This window comes from Temnothorax nylanderi, unplaced genomic scaffold (assembly GCF_030848795.1).
Source record: "Temnothorax nylanderi isolate EJ_2023f unplaced genomic scaffold, tnyl_v1.0 TNYL_tig0110_pilon, whole genome shotgun sequence".
NCBI lineage: Eukaryota > Metazoa > Arthropoda > Insecta > Hymenoptera > Formicidae > Temnothorax > Temnothorax nylanderi.
In genome coordinates, this window is record NW_027249172.1 from 436,521 (window position 1) to 458,777 (window position 22,257).

The 22,257-nt window shown below is 35.6% G+C and overlaps 2 protein-coding genes across 3 annotated transcripts; both read right to left on the reverse strand.

Annotated features, from left to right (window-relative positions):
• Nucleotides 1-680: 680 nt before the first annotated feature.
• On the reverse strand, nucleotides 681-4,079 carry LOC139776060 (uncharacterized). 2 transcript variants are annotated; one of them, XM_071712508.1, is made up of 5 exons: nucleotides 3,678-4,079; nucleotides 2,475-2,632; nucleotides 2,293-2,401; nucleotides 1,636-1,844; nucleotides 681-1,027 (listed from the first exon to the last, which is right to left on the reverse strand). In XM_071712508.1, the coding sequence occupies exons 1-5, from the start codon at nucleotides 3,782-3,784 to the stop codon at nucleotides 921-923; spliced, it is 690 nt and encodes a 229-aa protein (XP_071568609.1). In that variant the 5' UTR covers nucleotides 3,785-4,079; the 3' UTR covers nucleotides 681-920. The 2 variants fall into 2 exon arrangements, with proteins under 2 accessions (XP_071568609.1, XP_071568608.1); XM_071712507.1 differs by having other exon boundaries at nucleotides 1,636-1,847; nucleotides 3,678-4,078.
• A 4,226-nt stretch (nucleotides 4,080-8,305) lies between these two features.
• LOC139776036 (uncharacterized) lies at nucleotides 8,306-22,177 on the reverse strand. The gene is made up of 11 exons (XM_071712447.1): nucleotides 22,098-22,177; nucleotides 20,842-21,020; nucleotides 20,169-20,308; nucleotides 19,131-19,300; nucleotides 18,722-18,841; nucleotides 18,276-18,497; nucleotides 11,116-11,270; nucleotides 10,354-10,583; nucleotides 9,519-9,862; nucleotides 9,204-9,271; nucleotides 8,306-9,111 (listed from the first exon to the last, which is right to left on the reverse strand). Exons 2-11 carry the CDS (start codon nucleotides 21,012-21,014, stop codon nucleotides 8,889-8,891), a joined length of 1,845 nt encoding a protein of 614 aa, XP_071568548.1. The 5' UTR covers nucleotides 21,015-21,020; nucleotides 22,098-22,177; the 3' UTR covers nucleotides 8,306-8,888.
• Nucleotides 22,178-22,257: the final 80 nt, after the last annotated feature.

Genomic DNA, 22,257 nt, shown 5'->3' on the forward strand with positions numbered 1-22,257 from the left:
ACTACCTTTCTAACTACGCTGTATTTAGAATGAGAATTGTATCTTTGTGGACATGTAAACGTGAGAGAAAAGTAAACGTGAAGTGTAAAATAATCTTAAAAATGCAGCTTAGGGGAAAAAACGTACCTTGTGATTTTATTTACTCCTCTTCGTAGACAGACACTTCGGCCAACTTACAACGGAAATCCGCGTAAAATTTATCGACGTCTTTTACCGTTAACGTTTTTCTTCTTTTGTTATAAGAGAAATATGGAGTTCGCGTACTTTGAAGGCAAGTTGGTGAATTCCTGAGAGACTCCTAAATCTTTATTGGCCGTTGGATAAAATTATAAACAATATCCGGGCTAAATGAAGCGATCGGTATCAATCGGGAAATAGTAAGGAGTAGCAGCTCCAGCGACGTAGACGGTGGAATGAAAGATATTTTCGCAAAACAAAGCACTGATCGGCTGTCACGACAGTGTCGCTTCTCAAGTGTTTCATCACGTCGGTCGGTCGTTTGCGCGCACGCACAAATCTGACAAATCCATTGGACAAGACAGTCGAAGGTTCTGGCAAGCGTGGAGTAACGGCTGCTTTATCATTTCAAATAAAAGCGCCGTATAAACTTGGCATTATTATACATTCTAAATAGTATATAATTTCCAAATCGTCGTTGAGAATACATACAGCCATGGCAATCTCGAGTAGCATCGATTTTATTTCAAAGCAAATACTAAATTATACTAACTAGTTCTTTTACATGTACACACATGTAGATATTGAATACAATATTCGTCGCTCGTATTGCACATGAACTAAAACCGAGATCGCGGAATAGTCTTTAGCATTTTCCCCTTTCTTCCCTCCCTTTCCCTATCTCAGCATTAAGGTATTTACAAAGAAAAGAAGAGTCGCCGAAATGTTCTTGTTACGAGCACTCAATTCATATTGTCGGTTGTCAGCGCGAGGGTGGTGAGCACAGATCGACGGTTTGGGTTTACTCCCAAATTTTCCCAATTTATCCAGGACAAGCGTGCCGTCAGATCTGCAATAACGGTCACGATATAATTAATGCATCGAGAAATCGTAAACGTTACGTGGTTTGTAATTCAAACGAAATTCATAAGATTGATTTTAAACATGTAAGTGATTTGTCCTACTAAATTTTCGAGAGAGAGAGAGAGAGAGAGAGAGAGAGAGAGAGAGAGAGAGAGAGAGAGCTGTACATTGCCAACTTGAAGAAGTAATCATCTTCTTCAAAGTAACTTCTTTTCGAACCCGAAAGCGATATATTTAGTTTCCAAGTAAAGGTACTCTGCAGAAGACAATATTCAACTTGTTGAGCATTCAATATTAAATTACACTCCTCTAATTTTTTTATAGAATCCTCCAATCGTAATATTACTGTTTTAATATTAAGTTTTTGTAATGCAAGACACAAAGACGGAATCTATATTTTTTTATTAATTGAAAGATAATTTTTATTATAATTTTTGACCTGCACACATCATTATCTGATTGATAGAATTTCTCTGAAATATGTATACGAGATGCATACCGAGACGTTACTTATGACTTTTATGCTTATGATCGATTCTTAGCGCGTCATGTTATTTTTCAAATATCGAGATAATTACGAAACTATAGACATACCGCTAGTGTTCCATTCGGCGCGCTCGCCGTTTATCTCACCCCTAAGGCACCTCTCGACGTAAGTCAAAGGGTCGAGCCTCGCCGCTAGAACCTCGCGCAAGAGCGCAATGTACGCTATGGCCAGGCGCAAGGTATCGATCTTCGACAGTCTCTTTTCGTAAGGAAAGGTCGGCACGTGGACCCGGAGCTCGTCGAAAGCCGAGTTGATGCTGCTAAAAATTGCAATCACACTAACAATCCGCTCGTGCGTATCTTAGGAGGGAAATATAAAGCAGAGAAAGAGATTTTACACAATTATATACATGTTGGAATAAAACACTACACTGCGAATCAATTTGTCATTAACGCAAAATATTAATAATATTATAAACGGTTAACGTAAACAACTGATTTCTTTAGCAAGCGACGGTCCGCAAATGCAAGGCTTTAGTTTTATTTTATTATTGGTTTAAAACAATTTTTTTATAATTATTTTACGCAATATTTTTGGTACATACAATTATCTTTGAAATAAACTTACAGTGCGTTTTACATTTATACATATAATTTCGCCGATATTATCTCAAAAATTAAATCTCTGCACATAGACTCTACTCATATAAAATCTGTTTCAATAGATTAAAATTTATTGCTAATTACTTTTTGAAAATTCCTTACCTCAGCATACGTTTTCTTTCACGAATATTAGCTGCGTGTCTTTGAATTCTATAAGGACTACCATTTGGATAATAACCCTCTTCTACGCCGTTCATTTCTGTGTCATGATCTGAACAAAAAAGTTTATATAATGAAACGTTAATCAAATAACTGCATTATTATAATTATTTAGCATTCATTACCTGGCGTTGAAACTGGCATATGATAGTGCAAAGGAGAATGTGTATGTGGCGATGTGTGCGTGACATGTTGCGTGGATCTGCCCGCGTAAACGCATGAAGGTAATTCTGCCAAATCTTCCTCAGTGATATCGCTATTGTGCCCCACGTAATATTGAGTACTGCAAAATTATAATAATGCAAAATTTGTTTGTGCTACTCAGATATTTGATCTTTGTGTTTGTATAGAACTGTTAAAAATTTTGTATTCGTATTTTTAAGTAATAATTGAAAATAATGTTTTCATTATTCATATTTCCCGATGCTAAGTATATTGATACAAATTTTGTATTAATAGTTATAAATTTTATTACAGCTAGTAAAACTCACAATTCGGATTTTTAAAAGATATTTAAAGTAGGTTGTTTAGATCGATCTTATTATATATTAAAAAGATATGATTTTAGATTATATTAATATCTTAGATAATATATACTGTAACATTATATAATATTTATATTATATATTCATGTAACATAAGTAATGTTATAAATTCTATTATTTATATTTTTTTATTATAATTCATTAGAAAATACTCTGCAATTAAAAATGACTTTTACTTTTATTTAGTATAAATTTTACAATTATCCGTGCTACTGTGCCATTTAATTTTTATTAGGGAAAGAATAATTACACAAATTTGTTTTAGTTAATGCAGAGCTATTTAAATATTGTTTATTTTCTTCGTTTAAATTGTAGTCTAAGTTATCTAATAAACTTTTTTATTATGTTAGCAAATAATGGGCATGAGGAAAAATTTCTTGCTAAAGCAATCACACACAACTAGTGAATTATATACATAAGTGGAAGGAATCACTTATTGTGAGTGTAAGATATAAAATACTTTCAATATAAAATTTTTTGTTAAACATCTCATATTGATAAAAATCCCAATTAATTCTTTATCATTAAATTTAATAAGAACAATTTAAATAATAATTTAAATAATGATTTAAATTTTTCTTTCTATCTACAAATCTTTAGCTGTTTGCACGTGGGCAGTTCTGTCGATATTATTGATATTTGTTACCGAACGTTAAAAAAAATCTCAATTAAAAATATTAGAATACTCTTTATTACAATTAATTATTTAGTTATATATTGAATAAGGATTCACAGTTTCTTATTAATGTGATTGATCAACCGGAAGAGAAAGTGAGATAGTACCTGGTACAAGCCACGGTGGAATCTGCAGGTCTTGACGCGGTGCCGACCCGATGGCGGATCCTCTGGCTTCTGTCGTCAAAGTCGTACGAGGGATGATGATTCGCCATAATGCACGTTTTCACAATCTCATTCGTCGTGCGGTGTCCCCCGCAAATTGTACTTCACGAATCAACCAACAACCACTAAACGTGGCCTCGACTTCTCTCTTATATAATTTTTTAAAATTTCGTTTTCTTTTTTCAAAAAATTCTGAATTCCTTCATAACACGCTGACTCGCGACAGTCAATTTCTTGATCTCTCTATCGATCTGGCTGCAATTAATCGATTGATTGATCGTGCAAACGGAAGTGTCCGTACGGTGAATACGCGGATTTCGACTATCGACGATGTCCCCAGGGAGGCCGCTTTATATATGAAAAGCGTCGGGCTTGCGTGAGGGATGATCGATACCAACCCCTGGGCGGGTTTGCGGCCAATGGCGAGCCGAGACGCGTGTTGGTCGTGACTATCAGACGCGCGCGGGATTGGCGGGCGGACCGCTCCAACGAGGGTTTTATCGGCTGGGACGACAGGGCGCACACCCCCGCACAAATTTTATTCGTCCCCACCCACTGTTACCCCGTCGTCATCTCAACGGCAGACGGCGGAGCGGATTTATTCGCGGGGGTGGAGGGGGGCACGGGGAGGGAGCGCGGCGAGGGGTGGCGGAACAGTTTTTCAATTTCCCCAAGCACGGATGAAATATTACGAGCGTTCTTTTGATTGAAAATAATTTTCTTTCCTGCTCCTTCGTTCCAAACTTCTTCCCACCCTCCCCCCTCTCTCTCTCTCTCTCTCTCTCTCTTTTTCTCTTGCTCTCGCTCTCTCGCTCATTCACTCTCGCTCTCATATTGATTTGGTGTACATGTTAATTCTTTTACGAATATGATATTCTAGCTTTACATATGTGCTATGATATTTTAGTACTATAAAGTACAAAACATGACAAGTAATTTAAAATAAATATAAAAAGAAAAAGATAAAAATTTTATGGTTGATGTAAAAAATCTATATTATATATATCTAATAATTTTATTTTCAGTAAAATGAACATGCAGTAAAATGACAAATGTGGTTTTTTAATATAATTTTGTACAGAGGGTTTTTTGTAACAGTACGTTTGAATAGGTTTTTAATTTTTTTTAGAATTTTCATTTTTTATCTTCTCTTTTAGACGGAAAGAGTTAAATGTTCGTGTTAGAAGTTAGATATTTGATACAGAAGCTATCCTGTATCTTTGTGAACTTTTCTAAGAATATTCGGGGAAGCTGATAAGCAGAAGAGATTTTCACATTTTCTGTACCATTAATATATACTTTGCGTTCGGGTAAAAAAAATATGTCATCATTGGATTAACATAAATCCACTTTAGTGCATCTATCCTAGTTGAAATCGATATCCATTCTATCGCGATAAATCTATTATTTCTGCTATTTCTTTCTTGTTTGTCAAAAGCTAAGCATACAAACATGGAAAGAATGGTTAGAAATAATTTTGTTGCACCATCAAAATAATTATGTAAAACACTCAAATTGATTGCTAAAATGTCAAAATTGTTTATAGCATTATTATCATACTTCAGCGACCTACTATAATTATTTTGATGGTGCAACAAAATTATTTTCAGATCTGTATCTAGCTAAATTTTTAGATACTTCAGCAAAACCGTTCTTTCCGCGAACGCCTTGATTTAAACGAAAAAAAAAAATAAATTTGGTGATTTGTGCTTGTAAAAACTATTCACGTCGCGCTTATGACAGCCTGAGAAAACGTCGTCTAGGATGATATCTAGAGAATAGAGCCGGGAAACCGAGGTCGGCCGGCTCGATGGCGCTGTCTCTTTTAAGGGCGCGAATATTGGCCTCCTCAATAGTATGAATGGGCCAATATTCAAATGAGCCATGTTTAGTGCACGCGCGACGATAGAAGCGCGGCGGTGCAATTATGCGAGGTGTTAATACGATCACAATGGTGGTTCGCCGGGGTTGTACCGACCTCCAACTACACGCGGACGAGACAAAGTTTTGTCCCCGCTGAAACGAGTTCGGTTGCGAGAGGGCGATGCCTCGCGGTCGATCCTCGTTGGAGGCATCGCCCGGATTATTATTGACGGGCCTACTGAACGGCCGATCCGCTCATGTATAATTGGGATTATAGATCTGTGAAAACCTATCACCGCCACGAGATTGATCTTTCAATGACCGCATATCCGTTTTACATATTTCTGCGGCGAGGAATTCTGCGAAAAAGATTCGAAATTAATATGGCAGAGAATTCGAAGTAATTAACAAATTATTTTGGACTATCTCTCACACATTATTTTTAAATGAGGTTTTCAGCATCAATATAAGGGTGAAAAGTAAATAAGTTATTTTTAATTCTTTTAATGTTCGATAATAGATTAACATCGACGGATAAGATGATTTAAAAAACGCCCGTATTATTAACTTTACCTTAATTCGTCTCGATTTAACGAATTTTGATTTAAAAAAAATTTTTGTTGCGCTCTTTACCGATTCATTTATGCGGAACACACCAGATGCAACTTGAGGGCGTATCGTTTATCGGCCCGCGACTGCTTGGAAGCGTGCCGTTTCGAGTATCACCATGACAAATTTCAAGTGAGCTTTGTATCCCCACAAACCATTATTTATCTCAATTTGTCGCGTTTGCTTAAGGGAAAGCAGACGGGGAGAGGAGGGGTGGTTTCGAGATTTGCCGATGCCTCGCTACCTTTTTCCCTCTACATCGCTCGCACGTGTATCGTGGACCGCAATATATCTGTGAATAAGTTAAGCAATAAATAAGCACAGACAACACTTTTATGTTAGATAAGATTTATGTATACAAGTACGAGTTATTATATCTATTTACATAAAAATTTTGCTTTATTTTATACTATTCTTTAACGCGATATTATTTTACGTAACAAAAAATTGTAGAAACTGTCTTAAAATATACATTACAACATAATATATTATACTTACAACTTAACATAAAGTATTAACTATTAAATCTAAGCGTGAACTTTTATAGCTATATAAAGCACAAACCTTGTAATACTGAAAAAGTAATACAAAAATATATTTTTTGAAAAAAGAAAGTGATATCAAGGTAACAGAATTCGAAAACAAAGCTATATTATGGGACAATGAAAAGAAATTATCTCGAAGATCAATCGACACATCGCAATTTATATATATTATCTAATCGCATATCGCGGAATAGAGAGATCTGTTCCGAAGATCGCAGTTGTCGGAGTCAAATCCACTTCCGATTCGTTTCTTTCTTTGGACAAGAGGCCCGGTTGGAGATCGACGATATCCGAGCAAACATTTAATTCGCGATTACATTATTTTCGAGGGGGCGAGGACCAGCCGACTACCCCGCTCCCCCTGTCAACGCCAATGCATCCCCCTCGGCACGCACACGCGTGTCCGTCGAACGGTTTGGAACGTACTCGGAACTACTCTTCGACCCCTGGAATAATAGAGATTTCACGCCGCAGGGCCCACTTCGGTTCTCACAGTAGGGGTCTGGTACGTCGAACGATCTCCTGTTGTCCGATAGTTCGGTTTACGCTCGTGCTCGTGCGAGGACATTTAATCCGCCGGACGGCGAGATCGTGTGCCTCTAAGTATCTGTTTATAGTCCTTGGGGATCAATTTGTTTGCCAAATTATTTATTGGTCAAACGGGCAGACGAGAACGGCGCCTCCACGCTACCGCGAATTTGTTTGATCTGCGATTGGGAGTGCGGTTTGGGAAAAACAAACATCGCGATCCCTGTGCATTCTGCATTTTTTATTTTTATCTGTTGGACCGCGACATATTGAACCTTTAAATCGTGTACGCGGTGGGAGATATAGTCAGTCATTTTTTTCTTTTTGATCTATTATAGTCTGGGGAATTTTTGACAGCATCTTGTATGTTAATTTTAATATTAGTAGAAATTTACATGAATTAACGTTGCACAATTTCAAAATTTTCTAAGTTTTGCAATTTCTTGGAATCATATTTTAAATTCTTAATATTCTTTTATTTTTCGTATCTAAAGAGAAAAAGAGAGAGAGAATAAAATACATTTAAATGAGTTCTATTCATATCTAGCGTTTTGATAAAGATGACAAGTTAAAAATAAAAGATAATCTAAAATTCAAAAATCTAATTCAACTCCTGGAAATTAGACATTTAAGTCTAAAAAAAATTTACTTTTTCACGGATATACATAGAAGTTTACGTGATATTCTTATTTTGTGATACTTTAATTCGTGCACAAAAGCCATATGGAATAAATTTATTTACGTCATTCAACATTCAATGACGCCACGTTCATTATGTAACATAATAGTTATATATTACTGTACAGCATGGTCGCGGTTGTTTTATACTTGCAACAATCTATTAAAATCATATTGTTACGCAGTATGATTTAACTAAAGGCGCGAAATTATTTTATGAACAGTTAAAGATTAAAGATAAAGACGTTCGATTTATTCTTTCTTAATATTTTGTGAATTATCCACTTTGATCCAGAATTAGCTGCCATTATATAAAGAAATGTTCTTGGAGAACGAAAAAAATGCAAAAAAGTTAGCAAGCGTTTATTTCATTCTCTGACCGAATAGGAAACTAGTATTTTTGTTTCATAATGCTTTCAATATTTTTAAAAAGTTGCACAATTTTTTGTATTGCCTACGATGTCATGTTTTTTGATTGATCAGAATGTTGTTCGTAGAATATATTGTTAATTTCACCGAGAAATATCCATCGCTTTGTAAAGGAACCAACTCTGTTACATTATTTATTTAATAGTCCATTTGAATGTTAATTTCCACTCAAATTAAACATATTGTATAACTGCATATAGAGTTCTATACCGTGCATTTGTGTAAAATATACAGTATACGTTTCCTAAAATGACTATGTCAGAACATAAAATTTAAAAGAAATTTTCTCTTTTACAATATAACTATAAATGAATGTTTTTTTCGATTTTAATATAAATAACATAATTTATAATGCAATTCAAAATCGAACTCTAATACTGTTGTATGATATTTATCACATTAAAAAATTTATGAAATAAGTGAATAATATACATTATATACAGAAACAATAAGTGAATGACTTTCTTATTAGGTAAAGACATTCGTACATTAGTCTATAATATTAAAATAAATATACAAAATTATTTTTGCTATCAGAAACTAAAATATTATAATTATTTGTCACGAACAAACCTGATACCCATGCAAATTTATGTCCCTGAGTTTTTTTAACACCTAACACCCGTAAAAATTCGCCTTCCGGGGAAAAGATCTGCACTCTCCCATTTCCAGCGTCACCAACAATGATGTATCCCTTCGCATCGATCTTCAACACCTCAGGTGATCTACAAATTAGAAATTATTCTCTAGTAAATTTCTAGATACTAGTAATAACATAAATTTAGTGTCATTAAAGTATAAATAACTTTATATTAACCTAAATAAACCCTTTGCCGTGCCGATGCCACCGATCGACTGTAGAATTTGCCCGTCGTGATTGAATATCTACATTAAAAAAATTGTGGTTTATTTGCAATATTCATTAGTACAACAATAATAATATATTATGACTATTATGAGATAAATATATATAATTTATTTTAATATTTGATATAATTCTTTAAGTATTTTGTGCACAATGTTAATGCAGTATACAAGTTTAGTTTAAATTTCCATGAAGATCAAAGAAAAATTAATTTAATCCAGAGAAAGGTGAATAAATATCCAAGACAACTCTTGAAGATGATTATACCTTTATCTTGTGACTGCCGGAATCGGCGATGGCGACGCGAGTTATTGTAACAGCCACGTCGGTCGGTTGATTCAATTGGCTCGCGGTTGGGCCAGTTTTACGGAATCTGACAGTGCCCCTTGTGTTTTTACCCTTGGGCCCGATGCTGTCCAGATACGTGCCGTCCCTCTCAAGAATCTGAATGCGATTGTTCTCAGTATCAGCGACGTAAAGCACGCTACGTTCCGGATGAAACGCGATTCCTTCCGGCGAGCACAGCTCCGACTCTCTGTGACCTTTTTCGCACATGCGACGAACGAGTTCGCCGTTGTGATTAAACACGAAGATGCAATGCTTCCATTTATCTGCGAGGAACACCGAATAATTAACGAATTACTGATATTTGCTAATTATTTCTGATGATTGAAATACTAGTTCTTTCGTAAATAATATGGTCCGAATTAATACACCAGGCTTATCAAACTGTGAATAACAAATTTCAATCAATATATGTGATCTATAATTTGGAGATCAAGTATTGTATTAATTGTATATGGATTGCAGCTCTTTTCTGAGTCAAGATAGATAAAAGTGGTGGAGGAAAATCTCTCGCTATTTAATTTGATCTACCATTCTATGATTAGATATATATTTTTCCTACTCAACGGTTATTTATACATTTACTATTTATTTGTGTATACCTACTCATTAATTTTTATTTCGTTAAACCGTTCGTTTAAAAAGGAAAAGATGCGTATAGATGCAACAAAAACGAAATAAAGTTTAAATTTTAGGAACTTAATCTAGAGCCCTGCCGTTTTACGGATTATCTCGCTCGAGGATTAAATATTGATACCTGTCACGTATATCTCGTCGTGTTCCTGCAGGAAGGCAACTCCTTGTGGTGCCATCATCTCCTGGTGACGAATTTTCCGCACAAGTTTGAACTTCCTGTCGAGAATCACAATCCGTCCCGACCCCGGACAGGTTACGATAATGTTATCCCTCCAGGAATCAACGGCAAGTGCCGATGGTCGCTGCACTATGTCACGGGTCACGATAATTTTGGGTGTGAAATTTTTCCGCCTGCCGTATCAATTTTCTTTCATTTCACGACCTCGTATCGTCACAGTCACATATTGTATTTAGTGCACATTCTTCGCGCGACGCGAAATGACTTTCAATTTAATTTAAAATACAATGTGATATTAAAAATTCAGATAACACAACAATTAAAAAATCCTTATAGCCCCGAAAGAGACGCTTATATGTATATTTATATATCTATAATATTTTAGCAACTTCTTGATATTTTTATATGTTCTTTGATAAATTATATTTACTCTGCACAAGTTAAAGAAATCTACAATTTCTTTCTTTTACTCTTCTCTTTTTTTTACAAAATACTTTGGCAATTTTTTATAAATTGTAATACAAATTTCGATTTTAAGCCATTCACTTGTAGCCTCTTTCAACCATATATAATCACATAGTTAAAATTATGTTATAACAAAAATATGTGAAAAATAATATTCGAAATAGAAAAACTTTTCTTTATCTAATTTTGTTGAACACAATAATTATATACAAAATAATTATTACGAAAAGATTTACTTACTTGTACGAAGGACCAGTCTTCTCTTTCATAAATGACTTTCCACGCTTGTTAACTTTTCTGAGCTCCCTCTCAACATCATTTAATTCCGATTCCCAAATGGTAACTGCTGCCATTATTTCCGCGGCCTTTTGCTGCAGGTCCAAAAATGTTTTCACCTGAAATAGACACAATTTAGCGTATCATCGGAGACGGATAAAATTGCCATGAAGAACTATGTGCTTGATAAAATTTCCGTCTCATCTGCATTGAACACGATAATTCAGATTAAAGTAGATGGACTTTGATTTCCAAGCGAATACGACGATGAAAGCTTCATCCAGGGTGAGAAGTCGATCGCTTCTCATCGCGGATGAATCGGCGAATGAACAAAAATGAAATATATGCAGAGCAATGCAGTTGACGTTCTTCGCCGCAAATCCCGCGCGGTGTGCAACGACGCGTCGCTAAATTGCGGTCAATTTCTGGTATAAAGAGACACGAAAGGAGAGAGAAAGAGAGCACGGGGAAGAGGAGGGGGGATGGACGAGAGGGGAAGAAAGAGAGAAGGAGGGAGAGAATGAGAGAAAAAAGAGAGCGGTGAAGCTTTGTGCTTTCTGGCACTTACGGTACCCCGAAGTCGTACCACCGGCGGTCACGTGGCGACGTGTGCGGGCCCTTTGTCCCCCGTCGCGGGGTCCCGCTCCTTCCTTCTCTCTTGCTCGCCCTGACCGTTTCGATCGTCGCGAACAGGAGGATCGCCGCGATTCAATGCGCGAGGACACGTGTACCAAATAGGCTTGGTTGCCGAAAGCCTGTTTGCGCCGGCGATGAATCCCCCGACATCGCCGGCGATTCGGCCAATGCCATAATCTGACGAGGAATCCTCGTCGAACCGATTTCATTCTCATTTCGATGAAAATTAGAAGATATATATGTAGACGAAAAAGAAAAATACAAGTACGTGTTGATATATTTGCCTCTATCAGCCTTCAAACTTTGGGCTTCAAGAAAATATCGCTTTCTCATTTTTCTTCTTCTTCTATCACAATTTTTGATCATAATTAGATAATTTTAGATTCCTGTGTCTATTATGGCGGAAAGTGTTTAAGAGGTGAAGAAAAATGATTTTATTTGCTCGGAGGCAAAGATATCTATCTCAGACAAACATCTTTCTTCCAATCTACAGATTCGTGGCATTTATTTTTGTGCCACGTGCGATTCGTCGGATCGTTCAAAGTGCATCTCAACTTGGTGACTTCAAAGCGTGGGCGCAAAGCGCGTCCGTCGTCGTTTTTTCCCCGACACTTAGCGTGCCGATACGTTTCACGCCGATCAGGTGGACAGCGCGACGCGTCGCCGATAAAATGGTCACCCAAGAATCGACATCTCTGTCCGACAATTTGGTGCCTTTCCTCCGCGAGAACGGAAGTTGCCAATTGGAGACGAGCCGTGTTTCTAGCGAAATATGAGAAATTTCGAGCGCAAGAATACGGGGAGAGCTCTGCTCGATAAGACGCGAATTCAGAAGCGAAAGTACTGCAATCGGACAATCTTTGCGAGATACTACATGCAAGATTTTTAGCGTCAGCTGTAGAAGAAACAGATAAAAATAGATTGCAGAAGTGGCTATAATTCGAAAATAAAAATAAACTCACGTGTGGGTCGTATATTTATGAAAATTCGATTGTCTTTCAATGTTAGATTATTTCTAAAATAGATTTTGCCACTAATATTCTACACACACACACACACACACACACGTGCAAACACATGTACCTATATGCGAATGTATTAAAAATAAGTTGTTAAAAACTATCGACTAAAGTAATTTTTTATTCGTAGAATATAGAAGAAACTAATTATAAGACAAGAACCCAGGTAACAATCTGTCGTCATTGGTTTCGACCTTAAAATGACGACAAGTAACGTCAGCTTGCTACCTGGTAAATGCATTGGTCAAAGTGGCAAATGTAATGATAGAAACAAATTTTTTTATACTAATTGTAAGCACTTTTATGAGATATCAATGATATCGTGTCACCCTCCCGTTACGCGCGCGCAACAGCTAATTTACAGCGACGTCGCTTTTTTTAGTGATCGGCAAATGAGCCAATCTGGAAATCTAGAACCCCCCCCTCCCCCACAGTTAGGGGGGCCGCAGTGTCCCATGCACGCGTTCTTTAACCAGCGCGATATAAACATACACGTCGGAATTAATGATACACCGTTTAGTTACGCGTCAGTTGATTTTCCCAGGGCAGCAGCTTTGTGAATTCGGGGGGGTGAAAAGGGGAGGGGAAGGGGATGGGGAACTGTATCTTAGGGGATTCGACACGCGCACTTCAATATGTCACTGTGGCTAATTTTAGGGGGCCAACTACCCCGCGCCACCGGCGACTCGGGCACCCCCGCCGAACCTCAAAGACGGGAAGGGGGCGTATCGTATCCTGTAAACCTGCGGCAATCAGCATCAGATCCAACTTTCGGCCTGATTTTTTTCGTGTCGACGCCCACTACCCCCGCCCCCTTTCCCTCATCGCTCGCGTCTTGAACAATTAACGAGCCTCCGCGGCATCATTAAGCCGTACGACGCTTTGTCTCGACGGCAAAAATTTCAATGACAGATTCGGCAGGAGCTACGACCCATTGTATAAGTAGTTCCTGAGACAGAGCACTGTAAACAATCGCAATTATGCTAATTTTTAATTTGCTTAAAGTAAATATAAAGTATGTCATTAATAAAATACATAATTATACATTGACGTGTAATTATGTCCACTTTTTTACTTGTTATAATTTCATCATCGAGAGTCTTTAGTTATTTATACATTTATGTACTATTTTGTTTGTTTTAAATTAACTGATCAACTAATCATTATTAGATTGAGGCTCAATATCACAACAATAATCTTTATTCTTCCTATCTTTTATATGTTAATATAAAATAATATAAAATAAGCCTGATAGCCTAGACTGGCCTAGAGGCTCTTATTGATAGGTGATGTTAATTTTTGTCACTGTATAGCGACGAGTAGAGTCGCTTTTCAGATATGAGCTGTCAAAGATGCTGTTTATCACTTCTTTTTTTTAATCTCACGTTGCCGGTGTTATTTCAAATTACCGTGTAAAATAAAACTAATTGTCGGAAACTAATCATCGTACATATGTCAGAAAACAATCGTCCCATTTTTATATTTCATAAAATAATTATGCAATTTTATAATATTTATATTTTCCTAGAAAAGTTTTCCACTCAAAGAAACATTTTGTAGAATCAGCTTCCTCTCGCATAACTTTGTTCAATCGGCGAGATGATCGGAGCAGTCACGCCGCATCATTGTTATTCGTCGGATTATGCAGACGATGAGAGACGAGTTCGACAATTAAGTGACTTCGGCGAATGATTCGGCGGTGCGTTACATAATTGTCAGGCCAGTCAGTCATCGAGCGAATTTTCCGGGCTCGGCGGAATATCCGCGCTAGCGGGTGCGGCAATAAATTATAAAAGATGATCGGTAATTAACAGTAACTGCAACTGGATAGCGTTTATGCCGTCGCCGGTGGAATATACGCCCGCCGGTGCCTGTAGCTGACTCTTTATAGTGGGGTGTGCTCGTGACGTGAATTATTAGCCCTTGGGCTCCACAGAGAACCTCCAGGTCTACATACGTATATGTGTGCGCGTATGTGTGTTTGTGTGTGTGTGTGTGTGTGTGTGTGTGTGTGTGTGTGTGTGTGTGTGTGTGCGGGATCTGTGTTCGCGGGCGTGGCCTGGCGAGAGTGTCGGGCGTGGCTACGAGCCAACCCCGAAAAAGCTACCCCGAGAGAAACGAGAGCGTGCTGAGGGAATGTATTTACGGGGAATTGATTCAGGATGGATCCCATTTCGCCCACGCGAATGTATAAGCTGCAAAATCTACTTTTCTTGCCGGCTCACCTACTTTGAACAGCGGCTGAGCAGCATTTTCTCTTTCGCGGATATATTTTCTTTTTTTTTTTCTTTATTTTCTTCGATATGGAGTTGCGGTCGATTCATATAAATCGTTGGCAGATAAATTTCATTATTTGCATAGAAGTAGTAAATTTCAGAATGCTGCAGATGTGTTAGGTGTAGGTATTTCTTTCAAATTATGATTGGAGATTCTTTCGGTAACAGTAAAAAATTAAGGGATCTTGTCAAATGAGATATATAAATCTTTGTTTTTTTTGTTTATTAATTCTGAATTTTACGCGCGTGCGTTAAAAGAAATTTAACTTATAATTTAATTACTACACACTTATGTCCATTTCTACCAATGTTAACTTTAATCTCGGTTTCTTAGAATTAGAAAAAGATAAAAAGTAAATTAAACCGAAAAATTAAAGTGTTAATCTGCATTGATAGAAATGGACATTAAAGCTGAAAAATAAAAGATCGCAATAAATCGACTGCTTTGTACAAGTAATGTTTCTTCAAAAGACATCGACTTGAGAGCTATGGATAAAAGAATATTGATAAAAATACAAAATAATACATAAAAATTTCTAAAATTATACACCTTTATAAAGCGCAATATGGCGACGAAGTCGCAAGTGTATCTCATTCGATTTACTTCCTTGCGGGATAGAAATCCTCGATACCTGGAGAATGAGTCGCAGAGTGAGAAATGAATGGAGAGAATGAGAGACAGGAGGGGAAGAGAGATAGATATAGAGAGAGAGAGAGAGAGAGAGAGAGAGAGAGAGAGAGAGAGAGAGAGAGAGGGAGAGAGAGAGAGAGAGGAGATCGGAGAGGGAGAGAGAGAGGGAGAGAGAGAAGGAGGATCGTAAAGGGACAAACAGAGAGAGAGAGAGGAAGAGGAGGAGGAGGAGGAGGAAAGCCACGTTGCGGAGAAAGAGACAGGATTCAGAAGAGCCTTTGCCATCGTACCAGACCACCGTGCCTGCGTTTGTACAGTGGTAATGGGCTGTCAGGAGCAGACGTTGGCTGCTCGTGCCTTATACACCAACACCATTATCCTCTTGCTATCCCGGGTTAGGTCCTATCGGTTCGCGAACCCGCCCTGAACTCGCTTTCGTCGCATCCCTCTATCTCTCCCCGGCCTCACGGCTCATTCCTCGTCGTTATCGTCAGTTTTTTTTGCTCGATTTAACGTCGGTACATTTCTGCGTTTTATACGAATACAGTTTTTCGACATTCTAATCCATATTTGATCATTTTTAGTTGATTCTAAATTTAATCGTAGTCGTTTTCGTTTTATAATTATCATTTGTATCGTAGGCTAAGAAATAGTTTGACATCTTTAAATTTCTTTTTAAACAAAAAAAAAGTTCAATTATAAAATATTAAAAAACTTAAAAAAAAACAGATTTTTCAATTTAAAGAAAGATGAGTTTTGATTGTCATAATAACTTAATTAATTATGTTTTTCTTCTAGAACTAAAATTAGAAAAAAGCGAAGATTAAATTAAGTTTAAATTAAAATTAGTCAATAAGTTGTTGAAGTTGATCTTAACCATTTTTAGTATAATCTTAAGTTCACTTATACTAAATATTTGTCAAGGTATTCATAAGGAAATATGTGTTTTAAAATGGTAATCTTTACAAAAATCAAACATTACTCGTATTAAAAGTAAAAATATCTTAATTAAGGAAAAATACTTGTTTCTAAACGGTAATCTTTAATTAATCCTCTATACTTAATTATGGTTATGGCTAAACTGTTAATTTATTTACGCAAGAGGTTACGCTTGTAAACATGTCTCTCTCTCTCTCTCTCTCCCCCCTCTGCCTCTATCTCTCTCTCTGTGTGTGTGTGTGTGTGTGTGTGTGTGTGTGTGTGCATATGAATTTGCGTATCACTTTTAAAACATGTCAAAAACAAAACTCTGTTAAAACATAATCGAGCATCGTCTAAAACACATATAAAGCAAACGTATATAAAACAAATGTACTGAATAACATAATGTATAATAATCAACTCTCTACTTATTTATAGATATTATTGTGAACTTGTAATAATTTCAAATTCATAATTGCAAATAACATATTAAAAAACATATTAAAAAAATATGTATAAAATATTACAAATATTCAGAAAATTTAATTTTTACAATGTAATACACCGTCCCTTGCTATTTCCATTTTTATAACGAACAGTTCATTCTATCTTATCTATCGTATCTCATCCCGATTATATTCAATGAAGTATCGTAACAGTGCGATATTTTCTCGCGTCAGAACCCTTTATATTTTCCCAGCGATAATTTTCTCGCTGTTTTTCGCGGTTGCGCTGCGTAACGTTCCTGTTGTCGGCATAGTTTTCCAGGTCGCGAATTTCTTGTCTATCTTATTAACTTTGTAGGAAACGATGAAAATTTCGACTAAACCCGGCAACCCCTGGTTCTCGCCTCGACCAGCTCCACATGCTCGCCATCCACCTCCCTCCCCCCTCTGCCCACCCTTCCACGTGCCTTCCTCCTCCCAAGTAATCAATACTGTGAGGCGTCCTGCACGGGACAGGTACAATGCTGGTCCAGATTTTAGAACCGGAGGAGAGATCGGGGTGCAGCGTCAGAAGGAGCGGAGAAAACCCAGTTTACTTCACCTCGGAAGAGAACGGACGAGAGAATGGACTATTTTCGATAATTCGATAACTTTTTTCGACTCCATTTTTCTGCCATGGACAAATGCCGATACGAAACGATATCTTGATAAATATATGTCGAAAAGCCCCACTAATTTTTTTACGCTATCTCTTTACCCATCACTAATCTCGATCGAAATGTCACGCAAGTTAATCAGTTAAAGTTTGTCAAAGCTTTTACTAAAAAAAAATAGGATAACTAAATAGAAGAAAAAGATTGATAAAGAATAAAAGGAAGAATCTTTGATATATGAGTATGTAGAAATATGTTTAATATAATATTTAAAGATTTAAAAAATATATTAAAATATTAAATTTTTATTAAAGAATATATTGAAATATATTCTTAACTTTATTTAAGTTTTTCAACTTTATACAATCCATTATTTAATATATAATTTACGTAGAGAATGTTACTATACTCATGGATGTATTTTACATCCATGAGTATAGTACTTACATACGCAAAATATACACATGTACACATACCCATAGAATAGATTCCTCTTTTTATTTCACGAAAAATGAAAATATTAAAAGCTTAAAATGTCATACCTTTTCCTCATTATCAGACAGTGTATCATATGACACTTCCTTGTGTTCCTTTATCTCGATTTGAGTTCTTTCCATCCTTTGTCTAATATCATCAACTGACGTTTCTCCCGTAGCAATTATATGCTCTACCTTCTTAATCTGATTGTCCCTCTTTTTATTAAGTTCAGTTACCTGAGCCTCGATGTCCCTATTAATGAATTCCACCGTTTCGTTTGCTTTGCTCTGCAGTAACAAAAAAATTAATTAACTCTTCCGCGTGCCCGCGAGCACATATATGCACAGACAAATTTTTTGACGATAAGATACCATCCATTTAACTTCGAAACGTAACATTTTGCGTTTCGTAAAAAATATATTTAATTTCTTTTTGGATATAGTTTAAATATATATTTCTAAAATATTCTTCGTAATCTAGAAGAATGAGCTAATTAATAAATTGCGATTACCTCAAAGTTGATTATTTTATCTTCGAATCTGGTCGCTGATGTCTCGAGATCCCCATTTATATTACCTAGTTCATCCTTCAAATCATTGACATGACTTGTCCAGCAGTCATCACAGAATCTCTATAAGAATGTTAACATGTAAACATAAAATACATTTTATTATTCTCATCATCCACTCTATTTTACAAATACAACTAATCTTTTAATAAACTGATAGCCACAATTACACCCACGTTTAATATTTAATCTGGTAAAGGATTATTGTAATTTTACTGTATAATTGTACAATCTTCGCGAGTGCATCATAATGCACTCGCGAAGACTGACAATAATTTCAAGTTTCTTTATTCTCAAAATACAAAATTACAAAGATTATGTAAATATCTGAATATCCATAAACCGTACTTACGCGTTTACAGTGTTTACATTTGTTTATAAACTCGCAAACTTCACCGCAGCTACGGCATATTTCGTCACGCATCTTTGAAGGTAAAGGCGCAAACCTCACCGCACTTTTCGATTCTTTCTTCGCTATTGCAATTACTGCTACATTGCATACAGGACAAATAGAGCTGCCATCTAAGATAGAAATACATATTAATTTTATGACACGTATTTTATCATTGATCTACAAATCCAGAAGATGTAATCAAAGTATGAATTTCATTATTTACATCATTAATACTATCTCCATGGAATTATTTTTTAAATTATATTTCTTGACAATTTCGAACTTGTAACAATTAAGTGAGACATGCTACAATAATTATAAACGCATGTTAAATGAATTTCTGATAGCAAAATTATTATTATAAATGTCTTATTAAAAAGTGTTGTACGAGGACATTATGCAATATATATAAAAATGCGTGTTGAAATGTAGATAAAATAATTAAAGTAATGATAATATAAATTTGTGTTTTAAATTTTTGTTGATATACATTTACGACTGATATGTTTAAGATAAACGTGCATGATTAAATATAATCATAGCATAACAAATTTTTTAAATGCATTTATATATAGTAAAACATCTAATAAAATATAAACGTAATAACAAAATACCATATTAATAAAATTAATTGTGTAAAAATATATATTAAACAATATCTCACAAAATAATAATTAATTACGGTGCTTATTGTGATGTGTCAATTGCTTATTATGCAGTTGTCGACTACAGCTTACTGCTTTATTAACTGATTATACCTTCAAAAGTTAATTATACGCAGCACATACACAAAAGACGGAATATCGACTTGATAATAACATCATTATGTAAAATTCAATGCGTTACATAATGCACAAGAGAATCTCGCAAACTCAATAATTATAATTTTTATTTTAAAAACTGCATACATGTAGATGGGTGGTATTAGTTGGCTTAATCGGAAATGCGCTATGAAATAATTGTTTATGTAAAAATAGTATTTCAAATAAAATATACCTCTTCTGCGTGATATCATGAGACGATTTTTAAAACATTCCATGCAGAAAGTGTGTCGACATTTCATCATTCTAGGTGAGTTTACTTTGCTCTTGCATCCCACGCATTGTGATAAGTCGACAGATTCGAGCGAAGTCGTCCTATTATAGAAAAAAATAAACAGAAATTAATCACGATTAATAACAATTGAAAATTGTAAAATTAATAATGACCAATATCTTAACAATTTGCAAGCAATCGTAAGTTACAAGGAAAAAACACACAAATATCCCTCATCTATTTTGAAGAGCTATGTTTTTTGCGAGCATTTTTTTCTCCGTGCTTTCTCTCAAAAAAAGATTATGCAATTTACAATATACAATATTGCATACCTTTTTTTAAAAGCTATTGCGCTTTCTTTACCCCAATTGATTCATCCCTTATTCTATTAAAAGTATTACATCCCTATTCGCATAAAAGTATTAAGGTATTATAAAAAAATTAATAGTTTACGAGATATTTTATATTTCATGTCAAAATATGTCAATAAAATATAAAATATCTCGTAAACACACACCATTGATTTTTCGATGACTACTTTAGTACTAATATATAGATGATAAATTTAAATAAAACACATCCCTAAATAAAATATACAAGATAAAATGTGAAAATGTGAATTTCATGATCGTACTTGCGAAGACGGGCGTTTTGTTCTCTGGATGAAAAATTTCTGGATCCCATCGGCCTTCTGCCAACGGAAGCGGACCTCTTTGGTGCTTGACGCATCTCTCGCCTAGTCGAGCTTGACGCGGTGATGTTTTCTAGGCTCGAGTGCAACCGATGTGGTGGTTGTCGCTTGACCATTTTTTTCTTTTAAATGTTCGAAAATTATACAATAATTAGAAAAGATTGAATTTAGTATCTAAGAAAAAACGATATTTTTCTTCTTCCAGATTGTTACGCCGGTATTTCGTTTGGTACCGTAGATATCAACTGCATGAAAGCTACTACTTTTTCCAACATATTAACACGAACTTCTCTTTGCCTCCTTGGTTTTTGTTTTAGAACCAAGACGTATAAAAGTAGCTCGATTTCACGTAGATCTCCACGAGAGACAATTAATTTTTAAAAATATTTATTTATAAAACAATTAACTAAATGTTGTTGAAAATACGTATTCCTTAAATTACACACAAAAATAATTTAATTCAACTGTATTCGTCACGTGTACTTCTATCTTGCACTCTTTTCTCATCAAAAAACGATTTATAATTTATAATGAACAATCGCCTCGAGTTACACGAGATTTGGAGTGTAGGACATCATTTATAATATTAGATCAAATAGGAGTGGGACCGTCTCGCCGTGTATCGTGACGAAAACTGATAAAAAATATTCGGATGACTCGTTTTATCTCATCGGGGCCGGCTCAATAGCCCCATAGCACTGAATCATTTATTTTGCGATAAGATAAACGTTAAATATCTATATCTGATTTTCGTAATAAAATTCGAGAATTCAAATTGCGAGGTATTCACCTCAAACAATACAATTGCAAAATTTATTTGTAAAAAAGGTAAAATAAAAAACATATCTCGTGAGCTGCTTTTAAACGACAAAAAGCAATCTTACTTACAACATATATACACACGTTATTTTTTTTCACAGGTATAAGATCAAGATCGTCAAAAAATCATATTGTTAATTTTTCGTAGCATCTTAAAAATTGTGCCCGAACTAAATAAATGATTATATTAATATATGTTAATTGAAACTAAATATATGGGCTGGTTTCACCATCTCCGATTAAACTCACTCTTCGTTTCTTTCTAAAGAAAGAGACAAAGAGTGAGGTTAATCGAAGGAGTTAATCGGAGATGGTGGAACACCGGCTTGAATGTATGATGATTCATAGATTATTACTCATAGATTATTATTCATTATTACCTTCCACCATGGATTACGATATTAAATATATATTTTACGCGTAAACGTTCTCTCAACCCGCCTGCCATGGGATTTTAGGATTTAGCGTGTTACCAGCGTGTTACCAGCGTGTTACCCATTGGAAATATTCGTGGATATGGCTACGTAGTTCAATGTCCAT

Excerpts from the sequence above, each read along its gene's own strand:
- LOC139776060 (XM_071712507.1), bottom strand. The coding sequence starts at position 3,784 with ATGGCGAATCATCATCCCTCGTACGACTTTGACGACAGAAGCCAGAGG. Across the intron at positions 2,633-3,677 it reads TCCACCGTGGCTTGTACCAG|TACTCAATATTACGTGGGGC; the intron begins GTACTATCTCAC and ends ATAATTTTGCAG. Across the intron at positions 2,402-2,474 it reads TATGCCAGTTTCAACGCCAG|ATCATGACACAGAAATGAAC; the intron begins GTAATGAATGCT and ends TTTTTTGTTCAG.
- LOC139776036 (XM_071712447.1), bottom strand. The coding sequence starts at position 21,014 with ATGGTCAAGCGACAACCACCACATCGGTTGCACTCGAGCCTAGAAAAC. Across the intron at positions 20,309-20,841 it reads CAAAACGCCCGTCTTCGCAA|GACGACTTCGCTCGAATCTG; the intron begins GTACGATCATGA and ends TTTCTATAATAG. Across the intron at positions 11,271-18,275 it reads TGTCTGATAATGAGGAAAAG|GTGAAAACATTTTTGGACCT; the intron begins GTATGACATTTT and ends TGTCTATTTCAG.